Genomic DNA, 16,495 nt, shown 5'->3' with positions numbered 1-16,495 from the left:
TGATGACTTTATATAGCATTAACTGGTCTTTAATATCATAATATTCCCCTCTTAGTTCTCTTCTTTTCTATTGCCATTTTACTGGAATCAGTGTCTTACAAGTACGGTATATTCTGTTGGCATCTATTACAGTGAACAGTTTATAAATTATAGGTGTACAAGTTATTGGTCTGTAATTTTGGGGAATATTGTTTGAATCTCCCTTTGAAAATAGAAGTGTTTTCCTGTTATTAACCATTAACTGAAAAGAGAAGTGTTTTCCTGTTATTAACCATTAACTATCTCCTAACTAAGCTTTTTTGAAGCTTGTTTTTGTAAAACATGAAGCAGAAAGTTGCACACATGTGTTAGGGTCTTTCAAAAACTTCCAGAATTTTTCTAAACTGGAAGATGGTTTTTCCCATGTAGGCTCTGTGGATGGCATCAATCACATTCTGCTTTCCACAGAGAGCATCTGTTACAGGTAATCTCTGCTTCCTAGTTATGACAGTATCCTGTTGCATGCAATTGTTTTCTGAGTTTTGAATATAGTTATTTTTATATTTGCAGGTGGTTGAACTGAAGCCAGGCGGCAAGGATATCCCAGTCACAAGTGCTAATAGAATAGCTTATATTCATCTTGTTGCAGACTACAGACTAAATAAACAGATAAGGCATCATTGCCTTGCATTCAGACAAGGCTTGGCAAATGTGGTAAACCTGGAGTGGCTTAGAATGTTTGATCAGCAAGAAATCCAGGTACAGGAAATTTCTAGTTCATGATGAAGAATGATTTTATACAGTATTCAAAGTATGAATGTTTTGAATTACAACCATGTATTACAATTTTTCATTTATGTTTTAGGTCTTGATTTCTGGTGCACAGGTTCCCATTTGTCTGGATGATCTTAAATCCTTCACAAACTACTCAGGTATGTTCAAACTTTAAAAATCCAAAGTAAACATGCACAAAATATTAGATTTAATAAACTGACAAAAAAAATCTAGGAAGGCGATCTTTCAGTTGCTGCTCTTACCTTAAGTGGGAGCGTTTTGGTTGTCTACTAACAGGCAGTCCTAGCAAGATAGAAGTCTCAAACTGAGGTGGCTTAGGCCCTTATATTTGTGAGCATTTGTGGACAGACATGGGGCAAACAGGTCCTTAGGGTGCCAATGTGTCAGCACTGGCAGAAACCAACAGGCCTTTCCCCCACCCCTAAAGTATGCTTCCAGCAGCATAGGTTAATTTCTGTGATAACTGCCTCAGGCATTTGCCTCTTGGCTTTACCAAGATCCCATTAGTGAAAATGGGGGTGCATAAGAGAATGTGACTGTCCTCAACCAGTCCGTCCTCTCATTTCTCCCCTCCTGACCTCAGCTAGTGTCTCACTCATCTCTCCCTCCACTGCCCTCAACCAGTCTGATTCTCGCTCATTTGCATTGTCCTCACCAGACATCCGAGCAATCTGAACACTCTCTAGTTGGTCCCACCCAGTTAACCAGCCCTTCCTCTCCCATCTGCTCAGTTGTTTTCTGCTAATTTTGTCTGACTGCCTCTACTCCAAAAATGTACTTTCTAGCTATACTGTGCCAACATCGAGCTCACAGTGAATCTGATTGAACCACATAGTGCAGGCAGAGCTGCTTGCTCTCATGGTTTCAAGGCTCATGAGATTTGAGATAAGAAGCTGTTCTTGCACTACCCAGCTCAAATAGTTAACTTCAGACTAAGCAGTGGCATGGTACAGTTGGAAATAAAGCACATGTTTGTGGTACAGGCAGCTAGGACTTATGAAGGACCCATTAAGCCATGTTTATCCATATGCTCACTAATTCTGATTTTCACAGTGTACAGAAAGTTGCATTAAGTCTTTGCATTTCTCAGACATACCACTACCATTCCGGAAGGGTACGAGTCATACTGTAGAATTTCCTTCTGTGATTTCTGTCCACTCCCACACAGTGTTTTTGGACAGTCCAGCCAATCTGCCAGTCTCTCCACTAATGTATCTCTCCTCGGTAGCTGGCATCGTCTGAACTATAGCCTTTGCAGGTAGGTTCTGGTCTCATGTTGTTGAATATCTCTTCATGTACCCAAGCCTCCCTGTGGACCTCCACCACTACCATCGTGTGTAGAGGAACATACGGTTACCATGGCTTCCACAAATCCCATACTAAGTGCCAGAGGAAGCACTCTGCTCAACTCATCTGGGGAAACTTTTCTTTTTCTGCCCTCCTGAGCTCCACCCAGGGATCATGTAACCCAGGGACTACTCCTCCATTTGCACTGACAGGGTCTCAGTTTCCATCAGCCTCTCCCATTGGAAAAACTTTCTTGCAGGCTGAGCAACATAGTTGTATGGGCAGTTGAACTCCCCAGGTTGCACATGAGGCCCACGAGGATTCTATTCTCGACTGATATCTCAATGGTGATAATCATTTATTTCTCTCACCTATAGGCTGGGCACAATTCTTTCCACTCTTGATCTCCACATGTAAATCCCCAATCAGGGGATGTTTCCGGTCTGACTCATTCTCTTCCTCTTGCATTATACTGATGTCACGCTGTTTCTCCTGGTGGGAAAAGGTGCCATCTTCACGTCCCCCTCCTCCTCCCAGTTGCCTTCCAGGTCAGCATTACTCACAGTTCTTGGGAATATTTCTTCCCATAGTTTTTCAATCCGCCATACTCCATGCTGTATTCCTCCTCCTCTGGACTCCGGTTATGTGTTTATCCAGAATTCACACTCCTTATGCCCTATGTTGGGCGCCATTTTGTAGCCCTGGTTCTACCTTGAAGCCACTCTACAGGCCAGCTCCTCAGGTCGGAGACCTGCCACCAGGGCTCACAGAAAGAATAATGATGGTGGTTTTCACACACAGTCCTCACAGATCACATTGACCTCGCTTCATAATCTCTCTCAAGCTTGGGTGTAGGCTGGGGCTGGATAGCTCCGGTAGCCAGAGAAGTTGCAATCCCAGATCTCAATCGCCACCCACTCAGACCAGACACAACTTCCTAGCTGAAAGAAATCCAGCCCAGTCCAAGATGCAATTGAACAAAACAGGAACTTTTTATTTAACTTGATTGCACATTTTCAATTTAACTATACTCGTACAATTCACTCAGTGTTGGCAGTCACCAGGTTTAAGCAATTTTTTCAATTGATCATCCAATTATTTCTCTGTCCATTCTACCCTTCGGAATCATAAAAGGATCTCCCTCAGCATACAGGGTGTTGGCAGGAGATTGAGGAAAACCATGCCCTTCTGTCTTTTCCCAAAATATTATCTTCTCACTTTTAATTAATTTATCTCTGTCCTCTCCCAGGAACCAATAAGAGTCTCCCTCAGTACACTGGGCTTTGGCAGGAAAATAAAAGCTTGTATTTTCTGTCAAACTTTCTTGATCTATTCTCTGTCCTCTCCCAAAAAACATTTAGGAGCCTCCTGTGCTAGGACATTGGCAGGAGTATAATTTAGCTCATACTCTCCTTTTATAACCTCCCTTCTCCCCTACTCTTCCCACTATGCTTCCCTAACCATGGCAGCTTAATCTCAGTGACCCTCTGAAAAATCTGCTGTATCTGTCTTTATGGTAAAGGTATTTTTCAAGGGAGTCACATACCCTATAAAGCAGGATATGATAGTCTGATTGAGGAGAATATATGGACTAGTAGGCATATTTGTAGGGTGGGAATGGAAATTGTTTTGTGGGGGGAGGGGGTTTGGAAGAAAGTTATATACTGCGATTGTGCAGTGATGGGACTGCATCTATGGTTATTGTAGTATGCGCCTACATATTGTTACTACTTTTCAAAATATTTGTATACTAGCATAATTTCAGCTGTTTTATTTTTGTTTTTATAAACTATTAATAAATAAACTTTGGGAATGAAAAAAAGTTAAGTGAGGATCATGCTAGTTTATTGGACATTTTACTGGCGCTGGCTCTTAAAGTGATCTTTAAAAATTGGAAGATTCAATCTGACCTACATGTTTCCATGTGGTGGAATTTGGTCTGTCTAAATCATAAATTTGAGGTGGCTAGTAATAATAATAATAATAATTTTATTTTTATATACCGCCAAAGCCATGAAAAGTTTGAGGCGGTTTACAACAAGAAACGCTGGACAATCAGCGGAGAGGTCAACAATTCAAAGACATCTATACAATCTTATATAATGGAAGAAGCAGAAAGCTATATAGTTCTTAAGGTTAATGGTTGAATTTGCAGTGCTATAAAAATTCTTAGTTTACAAATCGATTGAATAAAGTCGTTTTTATCAATTTTCTGAAATTGAGGTAGGTTGAGGAGTGCGTGATAACGTTACTCAGCCAGTGGTTCCATTTGCCTGCCTGGAAGGCGAGGGTTCTGGGCAGGAATCTTTTATAGTGGCAGGCCTTTACTGTTGGGTAGGTGAACAGATGTATTCTTCGTGTGGGCCTAATAGAACTTGCCAGATTAAATTGGAAAACTAGGTAAGTGGGGGCCAGACCAAGTATTGATTTATAACACAGACAAGAGAACTTAAACAGAATTTGTGTCTCCAGAATTTGTGTCTCCAGGGCACTTAGTAATGGAGTTATTGATAATAGGGGCTTATGTGATCCCATTTCTTCAGCCCAAAGATCAGTCGAACTGCTGAATTTTGAATGACTCTGAGTCTTAGAATGGTTTTTTGAAGGATCCCAAGTAAATAATAATCGAGCAGGGACCTGACGGACTTCACCTGACCAGAAGGGGAAAGAACGTCTTTGGATACCGACTAGCCCGCCTACTTCGTAGGGCTTTAAACTAGGTAAGTTGGGGGAGGGTACCCACTCACGTGCTGGCGCAAGTAACCAACTTGGCGAGGTAAGTTGCCAATCCATTTCTGAGTCCGAGGTAAGTACACACTGCATTTCTGAGTCAGAGGTAAGTACACACATTGCAAACAGTATTATAGGAGTCCAATTAGCTCAAGCAGGAATATCTACACAGAGACATAGCAAACATAAAGTATGGAGGGCTATGTACATTAATGCCCACAGTTTGGGCAATAAGATTCTGGAATTAGAGACGGAAATGAGGAACGCCGACCTAGATGTGGTGGCGATATCCGAGACTTGGTTCACGGACTCCCATGGATGTGATATGGCTATACCGGGATACAACTTACTTCGGCAGGACAGAGAGGGCAAAATGGGAGGAGGGGTAGCACTATACACTAAAGAGGACATCAAAGTTACCAAAATTGCAGATGTCAAGTACACCGGGGAATTCCTCTGGGTGAATTTGGCTGGGGGAAGGACAAATGCCTGTATCTTAGTGTAGTATACAGACCTCCAAGACAACAGAAGGACATGGATATAGAATTAGTCAAAGACATTGAGAATATCACTTTGCGTGGAGACACAGTATTGTTAGGAGACTTCAATATGACTGATGTGGATTGGAACAATCTTTCCGCTACGACCAGCGGCAACAGGAAGCTATTAACCTCTATAAAGGGAGCGATACTCAGACAAATGGTATTAGAGCCCACTAGGGATCGGATGATACTAGACCTAATACTCACTAACAGAGAAAGTGTCACAGGTCTCGGTAGGCGATACGTTGGCCTCCAGTGACCACAACATGATATGGTTCAACCTCAGGAAAGGTTTCACTAAGTCAAGCACATCAACCAAGGTCCTCAACTTTAAGGGCACAAACTTTGAAAGCATGGGAGATTTCGTCCATCGGGCACTGCAAAACCATGCCGAAATAGATAATGTAGAGGTAATGTGGTCCAGTGTTCCCTCTAAGCGGGCGGGTGTTGTGAGCAAACTTTTTTCACCGTGAGCCAAAAATATCGGGCGCCAGCAAGTTATGAGCCAACTCGCCCGATTCTCCTCTCGCCGCCCTGCCATCTGCCGTACGCCTCTTCCGATCGTGCGCTGTGACGAGAAACGTGTGCGCTGCGATGTAATATTTTGTGCGCCAGCGCACGCCAGCGCAGCTTAGCGGGAACACTGGTTCAAATGGTTTTATTTATTTCCCCAAATTTATTTTTGTTATACGCATTGAAAATATTTGATATTGCGTTTAAATCAAAATCTCAATAAACTTGAAACGAGTGCCTGTGAGATTGTGGGAGGGTTAAATACTCAAAACTTAGAAGTTTTTGCTACGCCAGCTTTCTGGTATCTTTACATACAGTGGCGTACCTAGCATATGTAACATCCGGGGCCCATCATTTTTTGGCACCCCCCCCCATCTGTAAGAAAAACATGATTTTTAGTAACAAACCACACGTCACACATGAGAACCTAGGAAAAGGCAGCATCTTACATATTGCAGTGAGCAGTACATCAATACACCCATTGTAAAACTAAACAAGCCAGACCAGCACAGATCAATCCTACACCGTCAATCCTAACAGAAAACCATGTCTTTCGAACACACAGAACACAGAAAACACCTTCGCCTAGTAAGGAATATGTAATCACAAACTAACCCCTCCCTCTTTTACAAAACTGTAGTGTGGATTTTAGCTACGGAGGTAACAGCTCTGATGCTCATAAAATTCTGAGCATCAGAGCTGCTACCACCAAGGCTGGTGCTAAAAACGCTTCACAGTTTTGTAAAAGGGGGGATAAAATAAAAATACATAGACAAAGGTTAAATTGAACCAGCAAGAAGCTGGACTCTGCATACAATGCTTCACAGAAACAGTGACACATGTCTCCTAAAGCAATAAATAAATAGAAATTTTTTTCTACCTTTGTCTTCTGTGGTTTCTCCTTTCCTCATCTTCTTGTAACTCTCTTCCTTCCATTCACTGTCTGCCGTCTCTCTTCCCCTATATGGCATCTTCTCTCCTTCTATGCCCCTTCCAGAAACTGTATGCCTCCCCCTTCCATCTCTCCTTTCACCCCATTGGTCTGGCATCTCTCTCCTCGCCTTCCCTCTCCCACACCTCTCCTCATAGTCTGGTATCTCCCCTTCCCTGATTCTCTGGCATCTCTCTCCTTTCCTTTTCTTCCATCTTTCGTTCCCCCTCCATGCTCTCACATCTCCCCCTTCCTTTTCCCTTAGACTGGCATACCTTCCTCCTATGCTCCAAGCCCTGGCATCTCCTTTAATTCCCTCCCTCATCTTCCTTCTCCCTCCAGCTGGGTACCGCAACACTCTTCCCTGCAGCTCTGCACTTCCCCACAATTGCCATGCTTCGGTTCCTCTTCTTCCTTCCTTCCTCCCCCCCCCCCCCCCGCGGGACCCTGCGGCACCATCAACTCTTACTCCCTCTAATGTCGGCCCTGCAGCTCCAGACTTCCTCGCACCTTCTCCCCTCCCCCTTTGGATCGCTATTATTTTAAATGTTATAGCCGCGGAGCTGTATCCATCAGTGGAGATGTCTAACCTCGGCCTGCCCCGGAACTCTTACTGCAGCAGCCGCCCGTCTAGGCAGGAACAGGAAGTCACTGTTGCAGTAAGAGTTCCGGGGCAGGCCGAGGTTAGACATCTCCACTGATGGATACAGCTCCGCGGCTATAACATTTAAAATAATAGCGATCCAAAGGGGGAGGGGAGAAGGTGCGAGGAAGTCTGGAGCTGCAGGGCCGACATTAGAGGGAGTAAGAGTTGATGGTGCCGCAGGGTCCCGCGGGGGGGGGGGGGGGGAGGAAGGAAGGAAGAAGAGGAACCGAAGCATGGCAATTGTGGGGAAGTGCAATCCCCCCAATGCGTCCCCTTACCTTACCTCCCCTTACCTTTGCGACGCGTGTGTGCGCTGTGAAGAGAAACTTTGCGCTGCGATGTAATATTTTGTGCGCGCGCGCAGGCCAGCGCACCTTAGCGGGAACACTGATGTGGTCAACTCTGAAATCAACCTTACACGAAGCAACCAACCGCTACGTCAAATCAGTAAGTAAACAGCGAAGAAACAATAGACCACAGTGGTTCTCTGCGGAGATCTCAGACTTCATAAAAAAGAAGAAAAGAGCGTTCATCCTCTACAAACAATCAGGGAAGCGAGAATCCAAGGAAGACTATCTGGCAAAGTCAAAAGTGGTCAAAACGGAAGTCAGGGAGGCCAAACTCCGAATGAAGAAAATCAAGAAGGGCGATAAATCCTTCTTCTGGTATATTAGTGACAGAAAAAGAAACACACACGGGATAGTACGCCTTAGGAAACCCGACGGGAACTATGTAGAATCGGTCTCCGACAAAGCCAAACTTTTAAATGAATACTTTTGCTCGGTCTTCACTTGCGAGGCGCCGGGATCCGGCCCTCAGCTGCCGACGAGGGAAAACTCGGAAGACCCGTTTCAAAATTTTGAGTTTACGCCCAGCAGTGTCTACGAGGAGCTATCAAGACTCAAGGTGAACAAAGCTATGGGATCGGACAAACTACACCCCAGGGTGCTCAGGGAGTTGAGTGACGTCCTGGCCTAACGTTATCCGCGCTCTTCAATCTTTCCCTAAGTACAGGAAGAGTCCCGTTGGATTGGAAAATGGCTAACATCATTCCACTCCACAAAAAGGGATGCAGGACGGAGGCTGAGAATTATAGACCAGTGAGCCTCACATCGATAGTGAGTAAACTTATGGAAATACTAATCAAATGCCAATTGGATACGATCCTGAACGAGGAGAATCTACAAGATCCCCATCAACATGGTTTTACGAAGGGAAGGTCCTGCCATTCAAATTTGATCAGCTTCTTTGACTGGGTAACAAGAAAGCTGGATATAGGGGAGTCTCTGGACGTCTTGTACTTGGACTTCAGCAAAGCGTTTGATAGCGTCCCATACCGCAGGTTATTGAGCAAGATGGGTTCGATGGGACTGGGTGAAACATTAACCGCATGGGTTAGGGACTGGCTTAGAGGTAGACTTCAGAGGGTAGTGGTAAACGGTACCCTCTCCGATACGACGGAGATGATCAGCGGAGTGCCGCAGGGCTCGGTCTTGGGCCCGATCCTATTTAACATCTTCGTAAGAGACTTGGCTGAGGGGCTTCGAGGTAAAATTACATTATTCGCCGATGACGCCAAACTATGCAACATAGTAGGCAACCGCACAACAGATGAAAGCACGGTGCCAGACAAAAGCTCAATGCCCGACAGTATGAAGCAGGACCTACTCCTGCTGGAGCATTGGTCAAAGACTTGGCAACTAAGTTTCAATGCCAAAAAATGCAAGGTCATGCACCTTGGCGGCAAAAATCCATGCAGGACTCTCACCCTAAATGGTGAGATCCTAGCAAGGACTGTAGCAGAACGTGACTTGGGGGTGATCATTAGCGAAGACATGAAGACTGCCAATCAAGTGGAGAAAGCTTCATCCAGGGCTAGACAAATCATGGGCTGTATCCGTAGAAGTTTCGTCAGCCGTAAGCCCGAGGTCATAATGCTGTTGTACAGATCCATGGTGAGACCCTATCTGGAATACTGTGTACAATTCTGGAGGCCGCATTATCAAAAATATGTGCGGAGAGTTGAGTCGGTTCAGCGAATGGCCACCAGGATGGTCTCAGGTCTCAAGGATCTCCCGTATGAGGAACGCCTGGGTAAGTTGCAGCTGTACTCACTCGAGGAACGCAGAGAGAGGGGAGTCATGATCGAGACGTTCAAATATGTCACAGGCCATATCGAGGTGGAAGAGGATCTCTTTTTCCTTAAAGGACCCTCGGCAACAAGAGGGCATCCGTTGAAAATCAGGGGTGGGAAATTTCATGGCGACACAAGAAAATATTTCTTTGCCGAAAGGGTGGTTGATCGCTGGAATAATCTTCCACAATAGGTAATTGAGGCCAGCAGCATGCCAGATTTTAAGAAAAGATGGGATTGGCATGTGGGATCTCTTCATGGAGGTAGTTAGGGGGTGGGCCATTAGTGTGGGCAGACGATGGGCCGTGGCCCTTTTCTGCCGTCATGTTCTATGTTTCTATGAGCATGCTTAAGATGGAAGATTGAACCAGTAAGTGGAAAGATGCTGCATCAAAGTATTTTCTGATGGTTCTCAGTTTCCAAAGTAACGAGAAGCATTTTTTAACCAGTAAATCTGTGTGAGCATTTAGAGTAAGGTGGCGGTCCAGAGTCACTCCCAGAATTTTAATGGAATGGTCAATAGGGAAGATCTAACCGTTCAAGTAGATCGATGAGTCTTTGATTTTGTTGTTAGGGCTTGCCATGAAAAATTTAGTTTTGTCTGTGTTTAGCTTCAATTTGAAGTCGGTCATCCATAGTTCAATTTGTTCTAGAATGAATAATATATGAATCTTTGTCTCGGAGGTCAGAGTAGTAAGTGGAATAACTATGGTGATATAAAATTTAATTTTTAAGCTTTGTAGTAAGTTCCCCAGTGAGGCAAGGTATATGTTGAACAATGTGGGAGATAGAGGAGAGTCCTGCGGGACTCCACAAGAATTTACCCAACTACAGGATTTTTTATTGCCACTATAGACTTTATATGACTGTTTGCTCAAAAAACCCTAAAACCATTTTAACACGTTACCTGAAAGACCAATTGATTCCAGACAGTCAATCAGAATGACATGGTCGACCAGATCGAAGGCACTGCTCAGGTCTAGTTGCAGAATTAGGGCACTGGTACCCTGACTGAATATGGTATGAAGGAAATCCAGCAGTGATGCAATGACAATTTCAGTGCTGAACCCAGAACGAAAACCTGACTGATTGTCTTGCAGTACGCTAAATTTGTGCAAATACATTACTAGTTCCTGGTTGACCAAGCCTTCCATCAGTTTGATGAAGAAGGGAGTGCTCGCGATTGGTCTGTAATTAGAGGTCAGTTTGGTAGATTCTTTAGGATTTTTGACGATCAGGGTGTTCAGAATCTGGCCTAATTCTTCAGGGAAGATACTCTATTTACTGTTCGTCATCATAAAATTACACATGTATGGTCTTGTTTTCAGCAATATTTAACCTCATGAGACATACTTTTTATCTTATTTGTCTTTCTTTTTTCCCCCCTATTTCTACTAGCTGGATGCTATTGATTTAAGTTACTCTGTTTTTCCTTTGCCATCATTTCATTAGACTTAGATGCTAGGTTTTGCGATATTGTTATTGCATCAATATTGTTCTGATGATTCCATTTTTTTCATTATTTTGTTATTTCAAGATTCCAGGTATTGAGATGTTGTTATTATATCAATATTGTATTGTTCTGTTATCAAGTTTCAAGTTTATTGAAATTTTGATATAAACGCAGTATCAAATATATTCAATGCGTATAACAATAGTAAATTGAGGGGACAAATAAAACCATTTGAAACAATGAACATACAATCATATCCATAATTAATTCTTCAATAAAGAATGTTTGAACTTTAAAAAGAAAAAGAGTTAAGAAACATTAAAGCCTTCATTGCCTAGGTCTTAGCATTGTGGAAATTCATAAAAGTTTTAACCGAATGTGCTACAGCTGCTTAAAGAGCAAATACAATTTTAGAGACTATTCAGAAAATGTATTCAGAAAATGAAAATATCATTTTTTGCCTCTGTATAGGTCCTTCTTATGAATGTACCTTGTGTATACAGTGTGTATACAGTATGTGTGATTCTAGGCGCTCTGTCTCATAAAAGATATAGCAAAACTAGAAAAGATTCAGATAAGGGCCTCAAAAATGATGAGATAGAACAGGTTAGAGGTCTTTAGCTGGAAGAAAAGATAAATGAGAGGATGTGGGAGCTTCTGTAAAATCATGAGTTCAGTGGAACAGTTAAAAATTGAGAGATTGTTTAACCTTTCAAACATCACAAAAACAAGATGACACTCCATGAAATTAATGACCAACGGATTGAAATTAAATTGTAGAACAATGGGGGTTTTTTGGTTTGTAAGTTTATTTTCAATGAAGAGCATAATTTAGCTATGAAATCTATTGCTGCAGGATTGTGACTGAAGCAACTAATATAGCAGGATTCAAAAGACGTATGGCAAGTTTCTGGAGGAAAGGTGCTCAAATATTAGCCAGATAGACTGGGAGAACTATTTCTGGGCAATATTCTGGGGAAGGGGGAGCATATTCCACAAAGATGGGTTCCAACTCAATCAGCCCTCCTGGGATGTATACCATCTAGTCCAGGCAATTTGCTACTGTTCAGTTTGTCAAATTGACCCATTACATCATCCAGTGTTACAGAGATTTGTATGAGTTTCTCTGATTTCATCAGAATTGAATACAATTTCTGATACCGGTATCTTCCCCACATCTTCCTCGGTGAAGACCAAGGCAAAGAATTAATCTCTCCGCTATGTCCTTGTTTTCACTGAGATCCGCTTTTATCCCTCGGCCGTCTAGCGCAGTGTTTCTTAACTTGGTCCTGGAATACCCTCTTGCCAGTTAGGTTTTTAGAATATCCACCATGAATATGCATAAACTTCATTTGAATACACTGCCTCCATTTTATGCAAATTTCTTTCGTGCGTATTCATGGTAGATATCCTGAAAACTTGACTGGCAAGGGGCTACTCTAGGACCGAGTTGAGAAACACTGGTTCTGGCGGTCCAATCGATTCTTCTACTACTACTATTACTACTACTAATTATTTCTATAGCACTACCAGATGCACGCAGCACTGCACAGAGTCACAAATAATAAGAAAACTGTCCCTGCTTGAAAGAACTTACAATCTAAACAGGCAAGACAGACAAACAGGATGTCATGGATACAGTTAAGGGGAACGGTTAATCAGCTGGCTGGGTTGGAGGGCAGAGGAGAAGGGTTAAGGATTGAGAGCTATATCAAAAGGTGGGTTTTCAGTCTGCTTTTAAACAAGGGAAGGGATTTGATGGACAAACACTGGTAATTTATTCCAGGCATAGGAGGCAGCTAGATGAAAGGAACAAAGTCTGGAATTGGCAGTGGAGGAGAAGGGTAACGCTAAGAGTGACTTAATTGAGGAACACAGTTCTCTGGGAAGTGTATAAAGAGAGAGAAGTGAGGAGAGAGATTGAGGGGCAGCAGAATGAACACACACTTGTAGGTCAGCAATAAGATCATGAACTGTATGCAATGGCAGATAGGGAGCCAATGAAGTGACTTAAGGAGAGGGGTGACATGAGCGTAGCAAGGTTGGTAGAAGATGAGTCGTGCAGCGGAGTTTTGCACAGATTGTAAGGGAGAGAGGAGACACTGTAGGATACCAGTTAGGAGTAGATTGCAGTAATCTAAGAATGAGGTTTCGAGAGCTTGGACAATGGTCCTGGTAGTGTGCTCAGAGAGGAAGGTGAATTTTGGTGATATTGAAGAGATAGAAGCTTGTTGGATATTCGTAGAAAATGAGAGGTCAGAATTGAAGACCACTCCAAGGTTGCGAGCAGAGGAGACTGGAACAATGACAGTATTATTTACCGAGATGGAGAAAGGAGGAGCAGAGGGTTTAGGAGGAAAGAGGAGCAGCTCAATCTTGGACATATTTAGTTTCAGATGATGGCAGGACATCCAGGCAGCAATGTCAACCAAACAAGCAGACTTTTTCTTGGAATTTAGGTGAAATTTCAGGTGTAGAGAGGTAGAGCTTGGAGACATCAGCATAAAGATGATACTGGAAGCCATGAGAGGCGATCAGGGCACCGAGGGAAGAGGTGTAGAGAGAGAAGAGAAGAGGTCCTAAGATAGAACCCTGGGGTACACCAACTGCTAATGAGGTAGCAGCAGAAGAGGACCCACCAATACATACACTAAAGGTGCGTTGGGAAAGGTAGGAGCCAACCAGGAGAGGACAGATTCATGGAATCCAAACAAGGATAGCATATCAAGGAATAAGCTGTGATTTATAGTATCAAAGGCAGCAGACAGGTGAAGAAGAATAAGTATAGAGTAAAGGCCCTTAGATCTGGCCATGATTCTCTTCCAAGCTCCTTCCTTTTAATATACCTAAAAAGTTTTTACTGTTTGTTTTTGCTTCTAGCGCAATCTTCTTTTCAAGATTTCTCTTCATCTTCCTTATTAGCGCTTTGCATTTGACTTGGCATTCCTTGTGTTTACAATTATTTTCAGTCGATTCCTTCTTCCACTTTTTGAAGGATTCTCTTCTAGCTCTAATAACTTCCTTCACCTCACTCAACCACGCTGGCTGCCGTTTGGTCTTCTTTTTTAATATATGGAATATATCTATTCTGGGCTTCCAGATTAGAATTTTTAAATAACATCCATGCCTGATGTATATTTTTGACCTTTGCAGCTTCACCTTTAAGTTTCTTTTTTATCATTCTCCTCATGTTATAATAGTCTCCTTTTTAAAGTTAAGTGCTGTTGTATTGGATTCCTGTGCAAACTTATTCCAGGGATTATATCAAGTCTGATCATGTTATGATCACTGTTATCAAGCGGCCCCAGCACCATTACTTCTCTCACTAATTCATGTACTCCACTAAGAACTAGATCTAGAATTGCTTCACCTCTTGTTGGTTCCTGAACCAGCTGCTCCATAAAGCAGTCCTTGATTTTATCCAGGAATTTTATCCCCCTAGAATGCCCTGATGATACATTTTCCCAGTCAGTTTGGGGGTAGTTGAAATCACCCAGTTTGTTAGCCTCCCTAATTGCTGATAACATTTCAGCTTCTGTCCGTTCATCCTGGTCAGGCGGATGGTAGTACGCTCCTGTCACTATCCTTTTCCCCCTTACACATGGAATTTCTGCTCATAAGGATTCCAAGGTGTGTTTCTGCTCCTGTAGAATTTTGAGTCCGTTCGATTCAAGGCCCTCCTTAACATTTAACGCTATGCCTCCACCGATTTGATCCACCCTAACACTACAATATAATTTGTACCTCTGTATGACAGTGTCCCATTGGTCATCTTCCTTCCACCAGGTTTTAGAGATACCTATTATACAGTATCTGTCTTTTCTTTTAGTGTAATATATTCTAACTCTCCCATTTTGTTAGGCTTCTGGCATTTGCATACAGACATTTCAAACGGTGTTCTTATGTTTGTCATAACTATTTACAATGGCAGATGATGTTTAATGTGAGCAAGTGCAAAGTGATGCATGTGGGAAAGAGGAATCCAAACTATAGCTACGTGATGCTGGGTTCTATGTTAGGAGTCACTGTCATTGATGCGAATACGTTGAAAGCCTCAGCTCAATGCGCAGCTGAAGCTAAGAAAGAAATTAAATATTAGGAATCATCAGGAAAGGAATGGAAAACAAAGATGAAAATGTTATAATGCCTTTGTATCGCTCTATGGTATGGCCGCATTACATTACATTACATTACATTACATTACGGATTTCTATTCCGCCTATACCTTGCAGTTCAAGGCGGATTACAAAAGAATTGACTGGACATTTCCAGAGATGTAAACATTTCAGAGGAGATTACTGGACATTTTCCAGTGAGGATGCAAATTTTTTTTTTTTTTTTGGGTAACTGGAATTTTCTGGATGAAGGTGAGAGGTTGGTGAAGTGAGCTGGTGGTAGGTAAGGGGGTTAGGATTTTTGGATGAATTTTTTGAAGAGCAGGGTTTTTATTTTGTTTGCGGAACGTTTTGAAGTCGTCCGATGTTGTCAGCAGGTTGGTGACGGATTGGTTGAGTTTTGCTGCTTGAGTTGCCAGAAGGTTGTCGAACATTTTCTTGCGATGTGTGCCCTTGAAAGGGGGGAAGGTGAAAGGGTTAGGGGTTCTTCTGTGTCTTTTTGAGGAGATCTGGTTTAAGCGGTTGGTTAGGTAGGATGGGGAAGAGCCGTGTAATGCTTTGAATAATAGGCAGTAGAATTTGAATTGAATTCGTGCTTGTATGGGTAGCCAGTGGGAGTCTAAGAAGGCAGCTGTTATGTGATCATATTTTCTAAGTGAGTAGATTAGTCTGAGGGCGGTGTTTTGTATGGTCTGGAGTTGCTTTATCATAAAGGCTGGACAAGGGAGATATACTGTATGCAGTTCTGCTTGCCTTATCTCAAAAAAGATATAGCAGAATTAGAAAAGGTGCAGAGAAGGACGATGAAAATGATAAAAGGAATGGAATGACTTCCCTATGAGGAATGGCTAACGCAACTGGGTCTCTTCAGCTTGGAAAAGAGACGGCTCAGGGGAAATATGATAGAGGTCTATAAAATAATGAATGGAGTAGAAAGGGTGGATGTGAATCGCTTATTTACTCTTTCCAAAAATACTAGGACTGGGGGGGCATGCGATGAAGCTACTAAGTTGTAGATTTAAAACAAACCGGAGAAAATATTTCTTCACAGATTGTGTAATTAAACTCTGGAATTCTTTGCTGGAGAATGTGGTGAAATAATTTAAGCTTAGTGGGGTTTAGAAAAGGCGTGACTAATTTCCTAAAAGCCAAGTAGCATAAAGTCTGTTATACTACTTGGGATCTAGCTAGGTACTTGGGACCTGGGTTGGCCACTGTTGAAAAACAGGATACTGGGCTTGATGGACCTTTGATCTGTCCCATTATGGCAATTCTTATTTTCAAATGATAGCATGACTTTTGTCCCACCCTTTTTTTTTTTTTTTTTAGGTAGTTGCACAGTATATTTCAAGGATTTTTTTTTATGTCAA

General features: G+C 42.6%; 1 protein-coding gene across 6 annotated transcripts in view; it reads left to right on the top strand.

The window, feature by feature from the left end:
- Positions 1 to 16,495, top strand: part of UBE3C (ubiquitin protein ligase E3C) — a 378,461-nt gene that overhangs the window by 343,657 nt on the left and 18,309 nt on the right. For 4 of the 6 annotated variants that reach the window (XM_033931605.1, XM_033931604.1, XM_033931603.1 and 1 more), the window contains 2 exons: positions 550 to 738; positions 845 to 911. In XM_033931605.1, coding sequence (XP_033787496.1) covers positions 550 to 738; positions 845 to 911 — 256 coding nt within the window. Of the gene's footprint in view, positions 1 to 549; positions 739 to 844; positions 912 to 16,495 lie in introns of those variants that run through there. The other 2 variants (XR_004538176.1, XR_004538178.1) reach the window with 1 other exon arrangement.

Source organism: Geotrypetes seraphini, chromosome 2 (assembly GCF_902459505.1).
Source record: "Geotrypetes seraphini chromosome 2, aGeoSer1.1, whole genome shotgun sequence".
NCBI lineage: Eukaryota > Metazoa > Chordata > Amphibia > Gymnophiona > Dermophiidae > Geotrypetes > Geotrypetes seraphini.
This window is presented reverse-complemented; position numbering and strand designations above follow the sequence as displayed.